The following is a 16,759-nucleotide window of genomic DNA, read 5'->3' as shown; positions in this document are numbered from 1 at the left end:
CCGAAATTTTAGTAGAATTTTTAGACATTTAAAAAAATTATGTTAATTAGATAATTTATAATAAGTTAGTAATTTGATAAAAAATTATTGAAAAGTTTAATTTTAAAAAGGATTATTATTTAAATAATTAACAATTTAAAAAATTTGATAAAATTAATTTCAGAATTAGTAATTTAAGTAAGAAAATATTATTGCATATTTTCTATAAAAAATAATATTTAATAAAAATAAATAATTAGACAATTAATTTAATAAATCATAAATAATAATTTAAATGATTTAATATTTAATTTTAACATAATAAAATTTTGTGCTCAAAAAAATATTAATATTATTTTTTAAAATCAATAAATATATTATAAGTTTAATTATTTGAATGTTTCTTTTAGAATTATCTAAATAATATTTAAAATAAAAGTTAAAAAAAAATCATAAAATAACATAAAACACATTTTGTTCAACTTGTACATTAATCATAAAATTTGTACCTCACAATATCAGATGTTCCAGTCATTCTTCCACATTTTGTTCAATTTCAACAATATCAAATGTTCCAGTCATTCTTCCAGATGATGTCACAGTCGCCAAACAGTTCACAAGTAATGATGCAGATGATGACGCAATCGCCTCAGACGTCTCAAGTTTCTCAGTCACGGACGCCACAAATGATGCCGACACAACAAATGTCTCAGATGCCGCATACTTTTCAGATGATGCCGATACCACAAGGGCAGCAATATGGGCAGCAAACATCATCGATGATGCCTACATCACATGGGCAGCAAACATCGCCGATGATGCCAAGTTCGCAGGTGCTGCCCTACTACCCACAGATGCCAAATGTTCCTCAACAACAAATTCCGAGAAATGCTAGTGATGATGACGATGACGATGCTACTACAAATTTCTTTTAGTATTTTTATATACGTTTTATGGACTATTGATTATGTATTTATTTATGTTTTATGAACACTTTAGTAATTTATATTTCTATGTATGACTTTTTAAAATTTAATATGAACATTTTTAGTTTGTTATATGTTTTATTTTTAATTAAATTATTTTTTATATTAATTAGTTATAAAAAATGAAATAATTAATTATTTTTATATTAATTAATAATTTAAAAAAAATAAATAAATAAATAACACTAACGACATAGTCGTCATTGATAGTTAAAAGCATTAAAAAAAAAAAGGTTAAATTATCAACAACGATATTGTCGTCAGTGATACTTTTTTTTACCAACGACTTGTAAAGTCGTCATTGATATTGACTTTCACCGACGAGGTATCACCAACGACCTATCACTAACGACATGTCGCCATTGATAGCCACTACTGACGAAAGAAGCACCCTTCACTGACGAAATTTGTCCTCGTTGAAGCCTTTTTTTCTTGTAGTGGCAGTTTTGTTATAGGGTATTTGAAAATAGTTTTCACTATGTAAAAATGATTAAATTTAAATAAAATTTTACAAGGAACTTCTTAGAATAGCCAAGTTTAGTTATGAAAAATTTGAAGAATATTGGAGCTATTTTTCTAAAGTAGGTACCTACAACTTTGATTTACAAAGTTTTTACTTAAGAAAAATAATAGAAATTATTCTTAGTATTTGACTAAAGGAATTAATGTGTTTTAGTTATAATAAATTTGTAGTGTAGGTTTAACTTACTAAATAATTTAAGATTAAACTGGATATTAGAAAGTCCATATTTTATTGATTTCGTTTAAGAAAATTTAAAAAGGGGTCTAAAACCCAAATTTTTCCAAAGCTTAAATTTAAAATATTCTTTTTAATAAACTTTTATTCCAATTCCTCTTAACTTGCCAAAAACTAATCAAAATTTATCATAATTGTTTTAATTCAACTAAATTACCAAAGTTTACAACTAAATTTTATTAGAAAATATGAGATTTGTTTGGTAAAAATCAAAGGAATGATAAAATCGGTTAAACTTGAAAGCTTCCGAAACTAAGTTTTCCAGCTAGGATCCATAGTGAAAACGGAGTAAGAAATGTTGTAAAAAGCCGACTTTGAAATAATTAGACTTGTTAAGAGAAATTTTGTCGAAAGTTTTAAAAGCGGTTTAGAGGACTAAACTAAGTAAGGACGATAATAGCCTTACTTAATAAATGGTAACAACTAAAATGCCCTGATGACTTATTAATAACTTAATTACTATAATTAATCTTAAGTATACTGCATGATTTACAATATTGGTTGTAGGTGAATTTTCGGTTGTAAGTGCACCCGACTTTGATTATTAATTACTCGTATTAAGCATGTAACTTTTTTTTTTGATTAATTTGCGTGAAGATTTCAAGTCGTATAAGGTGTGTTGCAAATTCCCATTTTCTTAAGCTAGATTATAGAATGACAAGGTCAATAGTTATATTTCTTAAAAGTACAAACTAATCAAATAAAGCTTCAAAATTGACAATATTAATTTTGAATATTTCCTATTGCTATTATAGCTTGTAAGATAAATTTTCGACACCATTGGCTTTATTAAGAAAAAAAAAGGTCTTCTGAAATAAACCTTGAGTTAATGCAAATAATGCACGAATAATATTATTAATTAGCTATCCTTGAGCTAATAGCTAAGGAATATATAATTATCAAAGGGAAGCCAACAAAGACATTATTTATTATGAAATTTGTGATGAGGTGGCTTTCAGGGAGTACTATACAATACTGAACGACTTCCTTTCCTGCTGACAATAATATCAGGGGAGGAATCACTGCTTGAGGATGGATCAAGACCATACTCACTTGTGCCCCCATATTCACTGCTTGCATACTCTTGGCTGTTTAATGCCTTCTTCCTAAGCTTATTCATGCTTGCACTGTATGAACCTGCTATTGCAACATCGTAATTTTCTGAACCAGACCGGAAGTAGGAGGAGCATTGCCCCGTTCCTCCTTTCACTCCCTCATTCAAATCTTCTAGTGATACATCACCTTCTAGTGCTCGCACAATCTGTTCCCAAAGTTTTAACAATAAATATCCAATCAGTAAATTAATAAGGTCTAACACACACATGTGCACCTATAAATTAAATTCATACATAGTAGATGGTACAATGAAAAGCAAACTAAGAAATCTTTAATGAAATTTAGAAATGATATGACAATATGATATTTTTCATTACCCATCAAACACTCTCTTAACTATTATTTTTGTTATTTATGATCAATTATATAAATATGCCAAAGGATTAAAGTGTAGCTAATATGAGATATTTAAGTAGTGTTATGCATAATTTAGATCTCAAATTGTAGATTAGCTCACATAAATTTTGGATACTTCAAACTCCATCAAATTAGCATAGAATCAACTAGTTTATTAGATTCCATCAAGTAGTCAATTAGGTTATTCATTATTTCATCAAGATTGCCACATTAGAAGGAAGTTGCAACTATAATGAGTGTGCATTATGTGACAAGAGCTCAAACATGTCACATATTTATCTTAACAAGAATTGCAACGACATTTTATTGAAAAGAGTGTGACGACATTTGAAGATATAGCAAGAATAACATTAGATTGTTATTGAAACCAAATCCTTAAGATCTTTGATTACCATTTGCAAAATATATTATTGGATCAAAGGATCTTATCAAATCATAATTATATATATATATATCTCATTTGATTATATTTGAGACCTTATCATACCTAGAGTGGCTAAGAAGTTATATAAATAGAGACTTTTGCCTCCAAATATGGATAAATATAATTACCATTAGAATAGACGAGCTTTGCTAGTAATTTTAAATCATAATAAAATAAATGTGTATATAGGGTAATAAGAGAATGACCAAATCACGTCAAAAATATCGAATGTCAACTTTTCTATTCAATATCTAAAATAACTTTGACAATATTATGTTCGTTGATCATTACACAAAGGCATGCACTACTAGTGTTTCGACAACAGCGAAAGAGGCCTCACAGGTTGATTAGACTAGGGTGCATCCTGTTGTTGAAAGCCATGTAAAAGCTCATGGGATAATAAACTCATTAACGAAATTGCACAGTCAGAGGTGCATAATGAAATTTTAGTGCATTTAGATCTCCATGATCATAAACTGAAAGAGTCTAAGACATTCTTATTCTTAATATGTTGAGTAACTTGCTAAAAAAATTTCACGATGAGAAATTCTCATTCATTGGAAAGCACAAGCTATAGCAAATATGGCAATCCTCATAGAATAACACTCTTTGCCGAAACAATGTGTAGAAGTTAGAACCGCATTCCTGACATAGAGAAGCATCTCAACAATCTAACTGATCCCAAGAACATCATACTCAATGCAAGAACTTCGTGCATTATGTGACTCAATCCATCAGCCAATAAGAATGCATCACTCGGATTGCACTTAAAGGGACATAGTTATTATCATAACTGAGTATGTCCTAAATGATTCAAGACAAGTGTTTTAGAGGGAAAATTAGTGATTTAAAGTTTCTCTCATTCTTTCTAGAGTCTCTATAAATAGTCTTATGAGTGATCAACATGGGTTGCTAGCTTTTAATCACATTATTGTTGTAAGCTGTATTCACATACATGAGAGAGAGCATTTTTCATACACAGGCTTGTTGAGCTTTATTTGAAAACAGTTGTGTGAAACTTGAGGATGTAATAATTCTCTGGTATGATATAGTTGATTTGACTAAGGCCTTGCTTCCTTGTCTTGGATGTAGGATCAATCTCATTACTTGGATCCAAATCAAGTATATTGGTGTTCTTGTTTTGTTTCTCCTTCTCATTCTTATCTTTTCTTTAGTTGTGTTCCCTTTAGTTTTATCTTGGTTGTTTCTTTGTACTACCATTATTGTGTTTTGTAGGTTGAAATTCTGAACAACTGGTATTAGAGTTAGGTTGGAGTTGTCAAGATCATTGCCATTTCTAACTGAAATTCTCTCCAAGAAGTGTTCAATTTTGAAGATCATCCAAACCTGAGTGCTTGTTTAATCCTAAAAGAGTTGTTCATGAACAAGACCTTGCCCAACAAAATTTGTCTCAAGCAGAAATTTTATGGATTCAAGATGGATGAGTCCAAAAAAAAAATGATAAAAACATATATAATTTTACTAAGTTTGTTTCTAATTTGGAATCTTTAGAGATTCAACTAGAAGAGAAAGATCAAGCAATGTTTCTGCTCAATTCCCTTTCAGAGGCTTATGACAATCTCATAAACACCTTCAAATATGGAAGAGAATTTTTCTCCTTGAAGGAACTAATTGATGCTATTTACACGAAAGGGTTGGATTTGAAGGCCAACTACAATGTTTCAAAGTCTCATACTGAAGGTCTCAATGTTAGAGACAAACCAAAGAGAGGAGATGGTCGCAATAACAAAAATGGAAGGATTGAAAGGTCATTCAAGATCAAAGTCAATAATGAGGAAAACCTGTTGGACTTGCAATCAAGAAGGATACACTTGAAGGAACTGTCCTAAAAGAAAGAATGAAAGTCAGAGGAAAGAATCTGGCTTGAGTACTGACTTAGCTCACATCAATCTAAGAAGGCTTCATTGATGTAGATGTCCTCACTATCTCAATCAATGGCCAAAAAGATGAGTGGGTGATGGATTCAGGGTGTACATTTCACGTCACAGAGAAATGATTGGTTCTATGATTCTAATGAACAAACCATTGGTCAAGTATTGATTAGAAATTTAAGTTCCTGGAAGATTCAAGGAGTTGGCTTCATTAGAATCCAGATGACAGGTGACTCAATAAAGATACTTTCTATTGTTAGACTTATTCCCGAACTAAAAAGAAACTAGTTGTCTCTTGGTATAGTGTACATGAGAGTTATTCCAAAGTCTATAACTGTAAAGCTGGAAGTGGAGTCTAGAGAGTGACAATGGCTAATAACATACCACTTGAAATTCGAAGGCGGAATGTCGGGAAACCACTAGATCTTCAGCTTGATCCTAGGACGGACAAAGTGGTTGGCTTGGAGGACCAAGCTTTTGTCCGCAAGATAGGCCTCCAAGTCACCTTGTTGTTGTCAGGACATTACTTGGATTTTGCTGATGTACCTCAACAATTTAAGGAATAAGTCTTACAAAAGATGAAGGTAAAAATTTAGAACAAGTCTTGTGGTATAAATTTTTTATTAAAATCATTTACAAACTAAACTAAAGTGTTATTTTTTAATGTAGCATTTTTATAATATTGACGATGGTCATCCAGAACCCGAGAGAGTTATGAAAACTATCTACACAGAGATGCGCAAAAGATATTCTGAGAGAAAGAACATCAGATATACTCACTTCAAAAAATATTACTCTAAGCCGGAAGATTTGGAGAGTGTTCTCATTGCCCCACCTGACCATTGCACCAAGGAGAGTTGGAAAGATATTGTTCAGTTGTTTTTTAGTCCAAAATTTATTGCGCGATCCAACCAAAACAAGAAAAACATAAAAGAAATGAAGTATACATCGGCGCAAGGCACAAAATTGATGGCACTTAAGCGTCACCAATTTGTAAGTAAAAATATTAATTTAATTTAACAAAATTTTACATTCTAACTTCCTATCTCTACATTTGTTTAGGCGAACCCTAATGAACATGTTATTAATACTTGGAAAGATATCAATTTGAGAAAATCGACAAAAGTTTTTGTCAACGATGCAGCTCGAGAAACTTTTGTGTTATTATTTTCATTAAACTATGTTACTGTTGTGTTTCTAACACTTTTTATGAACATGAAAAAATGACGGAAGAGCTTGACAGGGCACGACTTCAAAGCCAGTCTCAAGGACCGACGGAGGGATCTGAAACTGGATCGGCTGCTGATTCCTCGTCGATTGATCAGCATGAGATTATGATTAAAGTACTTGGGGAGAGATCTGACTTTCAAAGAGGAGTAGGTTACAACAAAGGCAAAGGGAAAAAAATCAGCTTCCACCTCCACAAGTCAAAGTCAGTCACAGGCCCAACCTGCTCATACGCCTCAGGAAGACATGGCTACTATGGCGGAAATGATAAAGTCAATGCGTGAAGAGATCCGGATGTTGAAATTTCAACAAGGTCCATCTGGTAATCCTCAGCATACCAGTACAGAAACTGAGTCGCAGTTTGAAAGCCTTCTGCAATGATATTTACCAGCACACCCTGAAGGTGGTATATCTTCTCAAAGTCCACCTCCTTGGTCGATGCCACAACAACAACAACATTTTCATCCACCTCAACAGAATTATCCAAACATGTATGGACGCTCCTCCCAGTTCCCTCATTTTTATTACCACGACGTCCCTGCAAGATCTCAGACGTCACATCCTAGGCATCGTGACTTTAGGGATTCATCACAGCAGCAACATCCACAGCAGATGTATGGCCAATTTGTGAGTTCGTTGAGCAACAGAAGTATTGTCAGTTTGAGAGTTTATTGCATCAGTCTCCCTCGGCGTGACCACACACTTGACAATTTGGATCATCTTCGCAGCAACACTCTCCACAAGCACCACAGTTTGCTTCACCACCATTGCCGCGCCCTAATATTGGTGATCAAGATATTGACCTTAATGAATATTTTACACCTGGTTGGCCCGATCAAAACAATAATAATTAGATTATGTTTTTTAATTATATTAAGACAATTGAAATTTTATTATGTTTATTTTATAATTAGTTCATATGTAGTTAAAATGAGACAATTGATATTTTTATTATGTTAATTTTATGATTAATTATAATGCTATTTTTTTTAATGAATATTAATTGTGTTATTAATTTTAATTTATGTTAAATATTATTATTTTTAATTAAGTATTATATGTATATTTATTATGAAATAAAATAAAATTAATTATTATATTTTAATATTAGTATTTTATTACCGGCGGATTAATAGAGGTGGAACCCGCTGGTATTAAATGAGTCAAATGAGGTTGACTATGTTATTTTATACCAGTGGAGTCTCGCCTCTATTAATCTGCCGGTATTAATATAATACCAGCGGGTGTGTCAGTCAGCCGGTAATTCCGCTAATATCGACCGATTATTACCGGCGGAGGATTATCGGCGGAAACACCTATTATTACTACATTTTTTTGTAGTGTTATACCGAGAACATGTTGAATGTCGTCGGTAGAAGTTTGCCTTTACTGACGCGGCTATACCGAGGACTTACTGCCGATGACATGTTCTTAGTAGAGGCTATACCGAGAACATTTAGGCTTATATCAATGACATTTGTTCTCGGTACAGAGCCTTGTCTTTTTAGTGTCATAGGCATCTCAGCTTGCAGTCTTCTTTTGGTTTGATTATTGGTGACTGTCAAGCTTTGCTTTCTAATTGTACTAATGTGTCTTTACTGTATGTGAAACACTCTGTTACCCATGTGACTCACTACTTAATTAGGAGCTCTTGTATTCATTCAGGGTGTGTGTATAAAGGAACTAATGTTCCTTCTGGTTTGTATTCTGGGTTGTATTTTTTGATGTTGGCTGATTTAGCCGTTTAATAATAATAAAAAGAATATCAATCTCAATCTATTGAAAGAGTGCTACAGAATTTGAAGATAGAGTGAGAATCCCACCAAATTCGTATAAAAATTAATACATATATATATATATATGTATATTTAAAACTAAAAGAAAGTGCTTATGGTGTAAAAGTATGCCTTTATTGAACATATTTAAATGACATATCCTTCCCACTATTAAAAGTAATAATAACTCATTTAAAATAATAAACAATTAATTAATACACTTGTGGAAAATAAATAAATAAAGAGTGTTGCTAGACATACTCCTTTTACACACTATTTGTGGACATCTGGCAATTTTATTTAACCATATATAATTTATTAAGAGTAAAACCACATAACTTATCATGAGTGTTTAATAATACGAGTCTCTAATAATATTAAGACATCATTTTGTGTATATAAATAATGTGTAGAAAAAATGTGTAAATCATTACTCATAAATAAAAAAAAATGAATTGTTTCTCTCTATTGGTGAGACATAGAGAAGTGGTATTTGAATCCTATCATGAACCTTTTTTTTTGTGTTAAATATTTTTAATTTTATAGAAGTTTTACATTATATTACCCATAATAAACTTATTTCAAGTGGTGCATTATGGTGTTGTTTGGTAACATTTAAAAATAATAATTTTTATTTAATTAATTAAAAATTTGACAATCAAACATAAAATTGTGTTTGGCAGCTCTATTTTTATTTATTATTTTTAAAAATTTTAATTAAAATTCATTAAATTTTGAAAATAGAATTTTTTCACTTTCAAAATTTTTTCAAACCATTTTTCAAATTTTTGTTTATTTTTTTCTTCTCTTCTTCACATTAACATCTCATTTTGTATTGTTAAACAAAAAATAATTATAAAAATTATTAAACACATTTATTATTTTTTATTTTTAAAAACAAAAAACAAAAATAGTTACTAAATATATTTTTATTTTTAAAAAATAAATAAACAAAAATAAAAATAATATTTCTATTTTTGTGTTTAAAAAATATAAAAACAAAGATTTTACCATACACAACCTATGTTTGTATATTGAATACTAGAACAAAATCATATCATCAACTACAATGTAATGCTACAAAATTAGGTTGTGTTCGGTAAAATTTTTGTTTTTGAATTTTTCAAACATAAAAATGGAAATATTATTTTATTTTTGTTTTTTTATTTTTAAAAAATAAAAATATGTTTGGTAACTATTTTTGTTTTTTATTTTTAAAAACAAAAAACAATAAACGCGTTTAATAACTTTTATTTTAATTTTTTGTTTAAAAATATGAGACGTTGATTTGAAGAAGAAAATAAAAAAAGAAAGTAAAAAAGGGTTTAAAAAAATTTTGAAAATGAAAAAAAATTTATTTTCAAAATTTAATAAATATAAATAGAATTACCAAACACATTTTATGTTTAATTATTAAATTTTTAATTAATTAAATAAAAAATTATTTTTTTAAGTATTACCAAATACAACCTTAATTAAAACCTGCTCTAATTAATTAATTCTTAATCATTAGAATGTTGAAATTTTGAGCATTTTTTATAATTATAATACTGTGTTAATTTTTTCTTTCTTAGGATTACGGCTCTTTTGGTTTAAAGCCTAAGTTTAATTCTACATTTCATAAAGCTAAAATAACTTCTGGTATTGGTTATTTTAGACAATACAAAATTAATATTAACCATCTCTACATGTTTTTAGTCAATTTTTTTAAAAAAAAAAATACTTCTATATTAATGCATTTTAAGGATGGGTAATTTAACAATTTTGAAAAGAAAAAAGAAAGTAAAAATGCTTGGTTAGTTCTGTTTTTTTTTTTGGGTACTAATTATTACAAACCTGGCTCATCTTGGGTCGTCTCCTAGCAGAGTGGCGAATGCTAGCAGAGGCAGAGGCCACCATGCTCGCCATCTCCATCGGATCGTAACTCTTCTGTAGCCTCGGATCCGCTATTTCATCGTAATTTCCGTTCTCCAACGCTCGCAGACAGAGTGGCCTCGCCTGCACATTCAAATAATATTTCATACATACATAAATTATTTCAATTATCTAATTAATTAACGTTTTGTTTTGTGATACTATATAACATATATATGGGTAATTCTAAACGGACCCAATCAACAAGGCTGTCCTCCATATAGTCACCAGTGGTGTCCACTGGACGGCGTCCAGTTATCAACTCCAACAGCACAACACCAAAAGAAAATACGTCTGATTTCTCTGTCAGCTTCCCAGTCGATGCATATTCTGGAGCCAAGTAACTGCATCCATCAATATATAATATTATTCAACATATTAAAATTTTTTTGTACTTTATATTTTCTACGGGTTTATATCTTTCAATTTAGTTACATATATATATATATACATGTAATCATTTATTTCTTAATTACTTACCCAAAAGTACCCATGACTCGAGTAGATACATGAGTGTTGTTGTCTTGACTTAGCTTTACCAACCCGAAATCTGCCACCTGAATGATATTTGATCAGTCCGTTAAATTAATTAATGTCATGCAGTTAGTAACATATAATTCATTATCAAAAAGAAAATGATAAGGAATTTTATCGTGATCCATATGTATTAATTATATTTTAGTTAAAACTTTATATGTATTACCTTGGCTTCGAAGTTGGATTCAAGTAGAATATTTGAGGTTTTGATGTCTCGATGAATAATGCGAGGATGGCCTATTCAATTACATTAGAATATATCGATCATCAATTAAAACCTATAATAATAATGTGCCGATAAAAGGGCAGCGATATATTAATTGTTATCTGTACGTAGACTTACAATCTTCATGCAAGTAAGCAAGCCCTTTAGCCGATCCTATTGCAATTTTGACCCTACTAGTCCAGTCCAATGGTGAGCGTCCTTTATCTGCTTTATAATGCTACATTATAAGTACTATTTCATAAAGATATTGTCAATCAATCATGAAATTAAGTTGAAGTAGTTTTTGTGTGTGAATGAGACATTTAAATTACGGCGTGTACTTTTTTAACAAACAATAAGTATTGAAAATTTAATGAATTATAATCTAATTAATATAAATATATAGATAATATGTATTTTTATTTGTTTGGTACGTTACAATTTTTTTTTACAAGGAGATCTCCATAAATTTTTAAAAAATTCCTAATAATTTTGGATGTCATTCAAATAACTTATTGAATATAAATATCTAAACATTAGCGTTTCACAACTTTTTTAAATATAATTTTAGTATTTTAAATTATTCCGAGTTTTCTAAAAGAAAAAAAATATAAAATTGTAACTTATGTATGTATGAAACTAAAAATATAATTGAATATCGATTAAGTGTTACCATTAAGTATATATACTAGTATTACCGTGAAGATGGACTTCAAGATTGTTATTAGGAAGAAATTCATAGACCAACATTTTCTTTCCAGTATCAGCCAAGCAGTACCCAACGAGAGACACCAAGTGGCGGTGGTGGACCCGGCTAATGATCTCAACTTCAGCCTGAAACTCACTGTCGCCTTGGCTGCTGCCGGACTTAAGGCTCTTCACCGCGATCTCCTTGCCATTGGGCAACACACCCTTGTGGACGTACCCGAACCCTCCTTGGCCTAACAGGTTGGCCTGTGCGAACCCGGCGGTCGCCGCCAGAAGTTCGTCATAGGTGAAGGTGCTCTTGTTAAAGCCTAGCGCCACTGATGGCGGTGGTGGGGGCAGGACCGGACCGAGTGGGCCGGAGAAGTTGGTTGAGCTCATGTCACTGCTGATTATGATTGGAGGTGGAGGCGGAGCTGGCCAAACTCCCTGGGTCCCACCATCGACCGGAGGTGAAGTTAGGACGTTGACTACGTGGTCATTGGAGTGTGCTCCTACAGCGCCGTTTTGCCAGTTCTGGTTGTGTCCGCGTTGAGAAGAGGTGTAGTGTTGATGATCAGTTCCTGCATGCATTGATGATTGGAACACACTTACAAATATTTTATTTTAACTTTCTGTAACTTTATTTGTGTCAAAATGGTTAACTTAAAACAAAAAATTATTGTTATGTAGTTGTACCAAGTAAGAATTATATATATATATATATATTTTGATTTTGGACAGTAAATAAATATATTGTGTATTTTATATGTAATATTATATTATGTACATAGGGCTCAATGTAATAAATAATTTCCTCTAGTTTACGCACGTGTACTTTTGGAACTATGACTGTAGATATTTTTTATTTTTTTTGTAGAAAGGATGACTATAGATTTAGTTAACACTATATTTAATTTAAAAGTAAATGAATAGAAAATCGTTGCAACGCACAGCTTTATATACCAAGTGAAACATTATATTAAATTTTGTATTTACCAATTATAATCGGATAAATTATCTCTTTATTTTCTTTTGTACCAAGGGTTAGACATTTGACCGAATTTAGGGGGAAAAATTATACCACTTGGTCCACGAGAGTTATCAGGTCCGAAGTGCATCTGAGCTTGTGCTTTCTTTTTCCTCTTTCCAGCACATGAGAAAAAGAAGAAGAGAGCCACAACAAGGAGCAGCAGCCCCGCACCAGCCACAACTCCAATGATGATAGGCACTGTGTTCGTGGACGAACCATTACTCGCCGGCGAATGCGCTTTGGACGACGATACCGACCGTGGCGGAGGCGGTGGTGGTGACGATGACTCTCCACGATTGTTGGAGGGTGAATGGTGAAGTGGTGGCGGAGGAGGTGGCGAATGAAAATCATTATTACTGCCTCCCGGAGAAGTAGGAGATGTCTTGGCATTAGGGGCCGGTGGTGGAGGAGGGGAAGAATCCGGCGATTTCGGCGGAGGTTGGGAAGAGTCATTTGGTTGTGGCGGAGGAGGTAGCGGTGGCGACTGATTCAATGATGAACCATCGGAAGGTGGCGGCAAGGATGGGTCATCGGCTGGCGGCGGAGGCGATGGGGATGGTGTTAGTGGTGTTGTTGGCGGAAGTGGTGGTGGTGGTGTTGGTGGTGGTGGTGGTGGTGACGCGGAAGAAGATTGCGGCGGAGGCGACGAAGTTGGCGTTGGTGGCGTTACTGGCTGCGAAAGTGGTGGAGGACCCGATGGTGAAGGCGGTGAAGAAGAAGCCATGAATAATGGAGTTCTCAATTACCGGAACAATAACCCCGGCTCAACTATGGACGATGACCCCTGACTTCTCCTAACAAATTACAAAACAGAAAATCGTTCAATCTAACCCTTTAGCAATCTCTTTTTTTCCAAACAAACATATTTCAAAAAATCATAAGATATGATTACGAACAATAATTTAAAAAAAAAAAATCAGAGAGATATGGATGGGGTGGGTTTTTTACCTTAGGAGAAGGGAGTCGTCGGAGGACGGGGTGTTTCTCAGAGGAAGGGTTGGAAACGGAAAAAACAAGGTTATTAGAGGAGGCAAATTGTCCCTTGCTATGAAGGAACCGAGAAAACCGTGTTCCTGCCAACCCAGATCACACCTTCCTATAAACTTGCGAAAATTTTCACTATTTTTAAGTTGGTGTTTGCTAGGACATATATAAATATTTTAATATTTATATATGTAATGTTTTTCTTTCCTTGCTAATCGGCTTTAGTTGATAATCACATACTTAAATTATATGTCGCAATGCTCTTGTATTTTTTTTAAAGTTAAAATTAATTAGTAGTATTTACAAGAGAACCTTAATATGCAATGTTCCAACAATGTTTCGCATCAAACGCCTTGGAGTGAGATGCTAATAGATGAAAACAGTTTGAATCGTATTTGTTATCCATGATCATGATCATACAAAGCATATATATCTTCATCAGGCATCATCACTATGTAATAGAATGGAAACCACCCTTGTTGTCTTTGCTTGGTTATACCAACTCCATTTTCTAGTAAACACATATGGCTAACAAAGTTTTGGACATGTATATTTTACTGAATGATGCTAAATACTAATATAATTTTTTATTCTTATTCATCAGTTGGAATTTAGATTTTTGAAAAGGAAAAAAAAATAAATTTTAAGAATTTTTTTCATTTTTCTTTTGGTTAAAACATTTGAGGGTTAAATTTGATATAATTTTGTAAAACTCAGAATATTTATACATATATTTTCTTTAAAAAAAAATTCTTTATAAAATATGAGTTTCAAACAAAGCCATTGAAGAAGTAGCAGCGGCAGTTTCATATCAGGTTTTATCTCGTGTTGTTTTTATCTATACATTTAAATGGTAAGCATATTTTTCTTAAATAAAAAATAATAATTTGAAACGTACTTAAATGTGTTCGCCAAACATGGTATATGTGTTATGCTAGATTTATAAATGGTATGAAATACACAATGCATACAACAAATTATATTAGGAAGAAAATTAATTTTATATTCTTTCTAATTTGTAAAATATATTGGAGATATTTTACAAATTAGTAAGTTTTCAAAAAAAATATATTTTACAAAATTTTATGATTTAAAAATATTTACAAAGAATGCAAGCTGGATACACTTAGTATGGTAGCAGAAAGGCTGAACACCCCTTCCCCCCCTCCCCCACTCATCTTTTTAATTTTTTTTAACTAGGCACCAATCTCCATAAAATATGCAAAATTCCAAACTCAATACTAAAAACCTATATAATAACTAATCATATCTTTTATTATTAAAAATAAAAAAAAAATTACTTTACTATTTCCTTCCCTCTTCCCCAAGTAATAGCTAGTAACAAAAAAGACAATTTTTCATCTTCTTCATAACTGTTATTTCTTCCTTATTTTTTTCTTCACCAAAAGTAAAAAACCACAAATCAACACCAAAGAGACCATTTTAAGTCTTCGGTTCAAATCTAACGAATCAATTTTCAAAAACAGACCAGAAAAATTCCAAGTAAGTTTATCTGGTGTCTTTAATTGTAATATCTGCTTCCTTAAAGAGGGTGTTGACTGATTTTTTCGTCAACTTGCACAGAGTAATAAATCAAGAGGAATTTTGTGTGTAAAATGCAAAGTGGAATATCTTTGCTATGAATAGTGAACCAAAGAAAAAGAAATAAATGAAAGAGACAAAGAGTTATAGTGGTTCGTCCCCAAAAAAGATGACCCACGTCCACTTTAGTCAGTAATATTTGAAATGAACTTTGAACCCTTAAGAACAAGTACACTGAGTTTGATCTTGTTCTTGGGGAAGTTACAGTAATGGAGAGTTGGAGTTCTCTCCCAAAATGAACTGTTATTAACTTTTTTTTCGACCTTTGTTACGTTTTGATTTGCACTATTTATTGTCACGAAGATGGGAAGAACTGACAGTGGCAACTTGTTTCTCGATCAGGCTAATTTTCAGTACACTCAGATGAAGGCATGTTTCTTTCTCACAAAAAATAGTAATCCAACATCTCACTTAGGCGTTTGGCTTGCACTTGATTGGCTAGGACATGACTAGCTAGGACCTTCGACAACTGGCTAGCACTTCTGACGATTGGCTAGGGCCCTTTCTCTCTTGCGATTGGCGACAGCCTAATCATCTGGGAATCACTTGAATTTGTGCAATGGGACAAGTAGATCGGTGCTGGCGAGGTCCATTTTTGCCTAAGTGCCGAGAGAGTGATGAGGGTCATCCTTCTTGGCGAATGATGTTGACTGTAGTGTCTTGCCACCTTGTCTTGACACGCCATTTATACTCTTGAGGGATATTTTGGTTATTTTGTGGTAATGCATGTTATGTAATATACGTTATGTGTTTAAATGATTATGTTTGTGTGATATTAATGTAATATACTGTGATGGAATTTTTTTGAATGTGCTTGGAATCATGTAGAAGCGACGGATCATGGTTTCCTTCAAGAAGTTGGGGCTTTATTATTAAGAATTATGAAAATAAGTGAAATAAGGAATTTAATTATTTTTTGAAGGATTTTATTAATTTAGAAATATGAAAGTTAGTAATTTAAGGGGTAAAGTACTAATAAGGGCTTATTATTAAGGATATGAGAGCTAGAGTTGAGGATAGTATGGTAATTTGGCTTTAAGTAAATAATTATAAATAGAAAAAGATGAGATTAGGGTTAGGGTTATCACACACACACACTCTCTCTCTCTCTCTCAAATGCCCCACACACAAGGAAAAGCTCTCTCTCATTCTCATTCTCTTACTTGCACTAGCCTAGGGTTTGAAAAACTAAGAAAAGAAGAAGAAGGAATTCTTCCTACACGCTTGGATCATTGGGAATTTGCTTGGGGAACTCGATTGGAATGTAATGGAAGATGGATTTCGTAG

General features: G+C 32.2%; 1 protein-coding gene across 1 annotated transcript; it reads right to left on the bottom strand.

The window, feature by feature from the left end:
- Positions 1 to 510: 510 nt before the first annotated feature.
- LOC133823294 (proline-rich receptor-like protein kinase PERK4) lies at positions 511 to 13,628 on the bottom strand. Its single transcript, XM_062255961.1, has 9 exons — positions 12,938 to 13,628; positions 11,868 to 12,437; positions 11,308 to 11,394; positions 11,131 to 11,201; positions 10,908 to 10,984; positions 10,624 to 10,771; positions 10,350 to 10,511; positions 2,699 to 2,983; positions 511 to 765 (listed from the first exon to the last, which is right to left on the bottom strand). The coding sequence occupies exons 1-9, from the start codon at positions 13,608 to 13,610 to the stop codon at positions 511 to 513; spliced, it is 2,328 nt and encodes a 775-aa protein (XP_062111945.1). The 5' UTR covers positions 13,611 to 13,628.
- Positions 13,629 to 16,759: the final 3,131 nt, after the last annotated feature.

Source organism: Humulus lupulus, chromosome 1 (genome assembly GCF_963169125.1).
Source record: "Humulus lupulus chromosome 1, drHumLupu1.1, whole genome shotgun sequence".
In the NCBI taxonomy this organism is placed as follows: domain Eukaryota; kingdom Viridiplantae; phylum Streptophyta; class Magnoliopsida; order Rosales; family Cannabaceae; genus Humulus; species Humulus lupulus.
The sequence above is the reverse complement of the archived record's forward strand: the minus strand, read 5'-3'. Positions and strand labels throughout refer to the sequence as shown.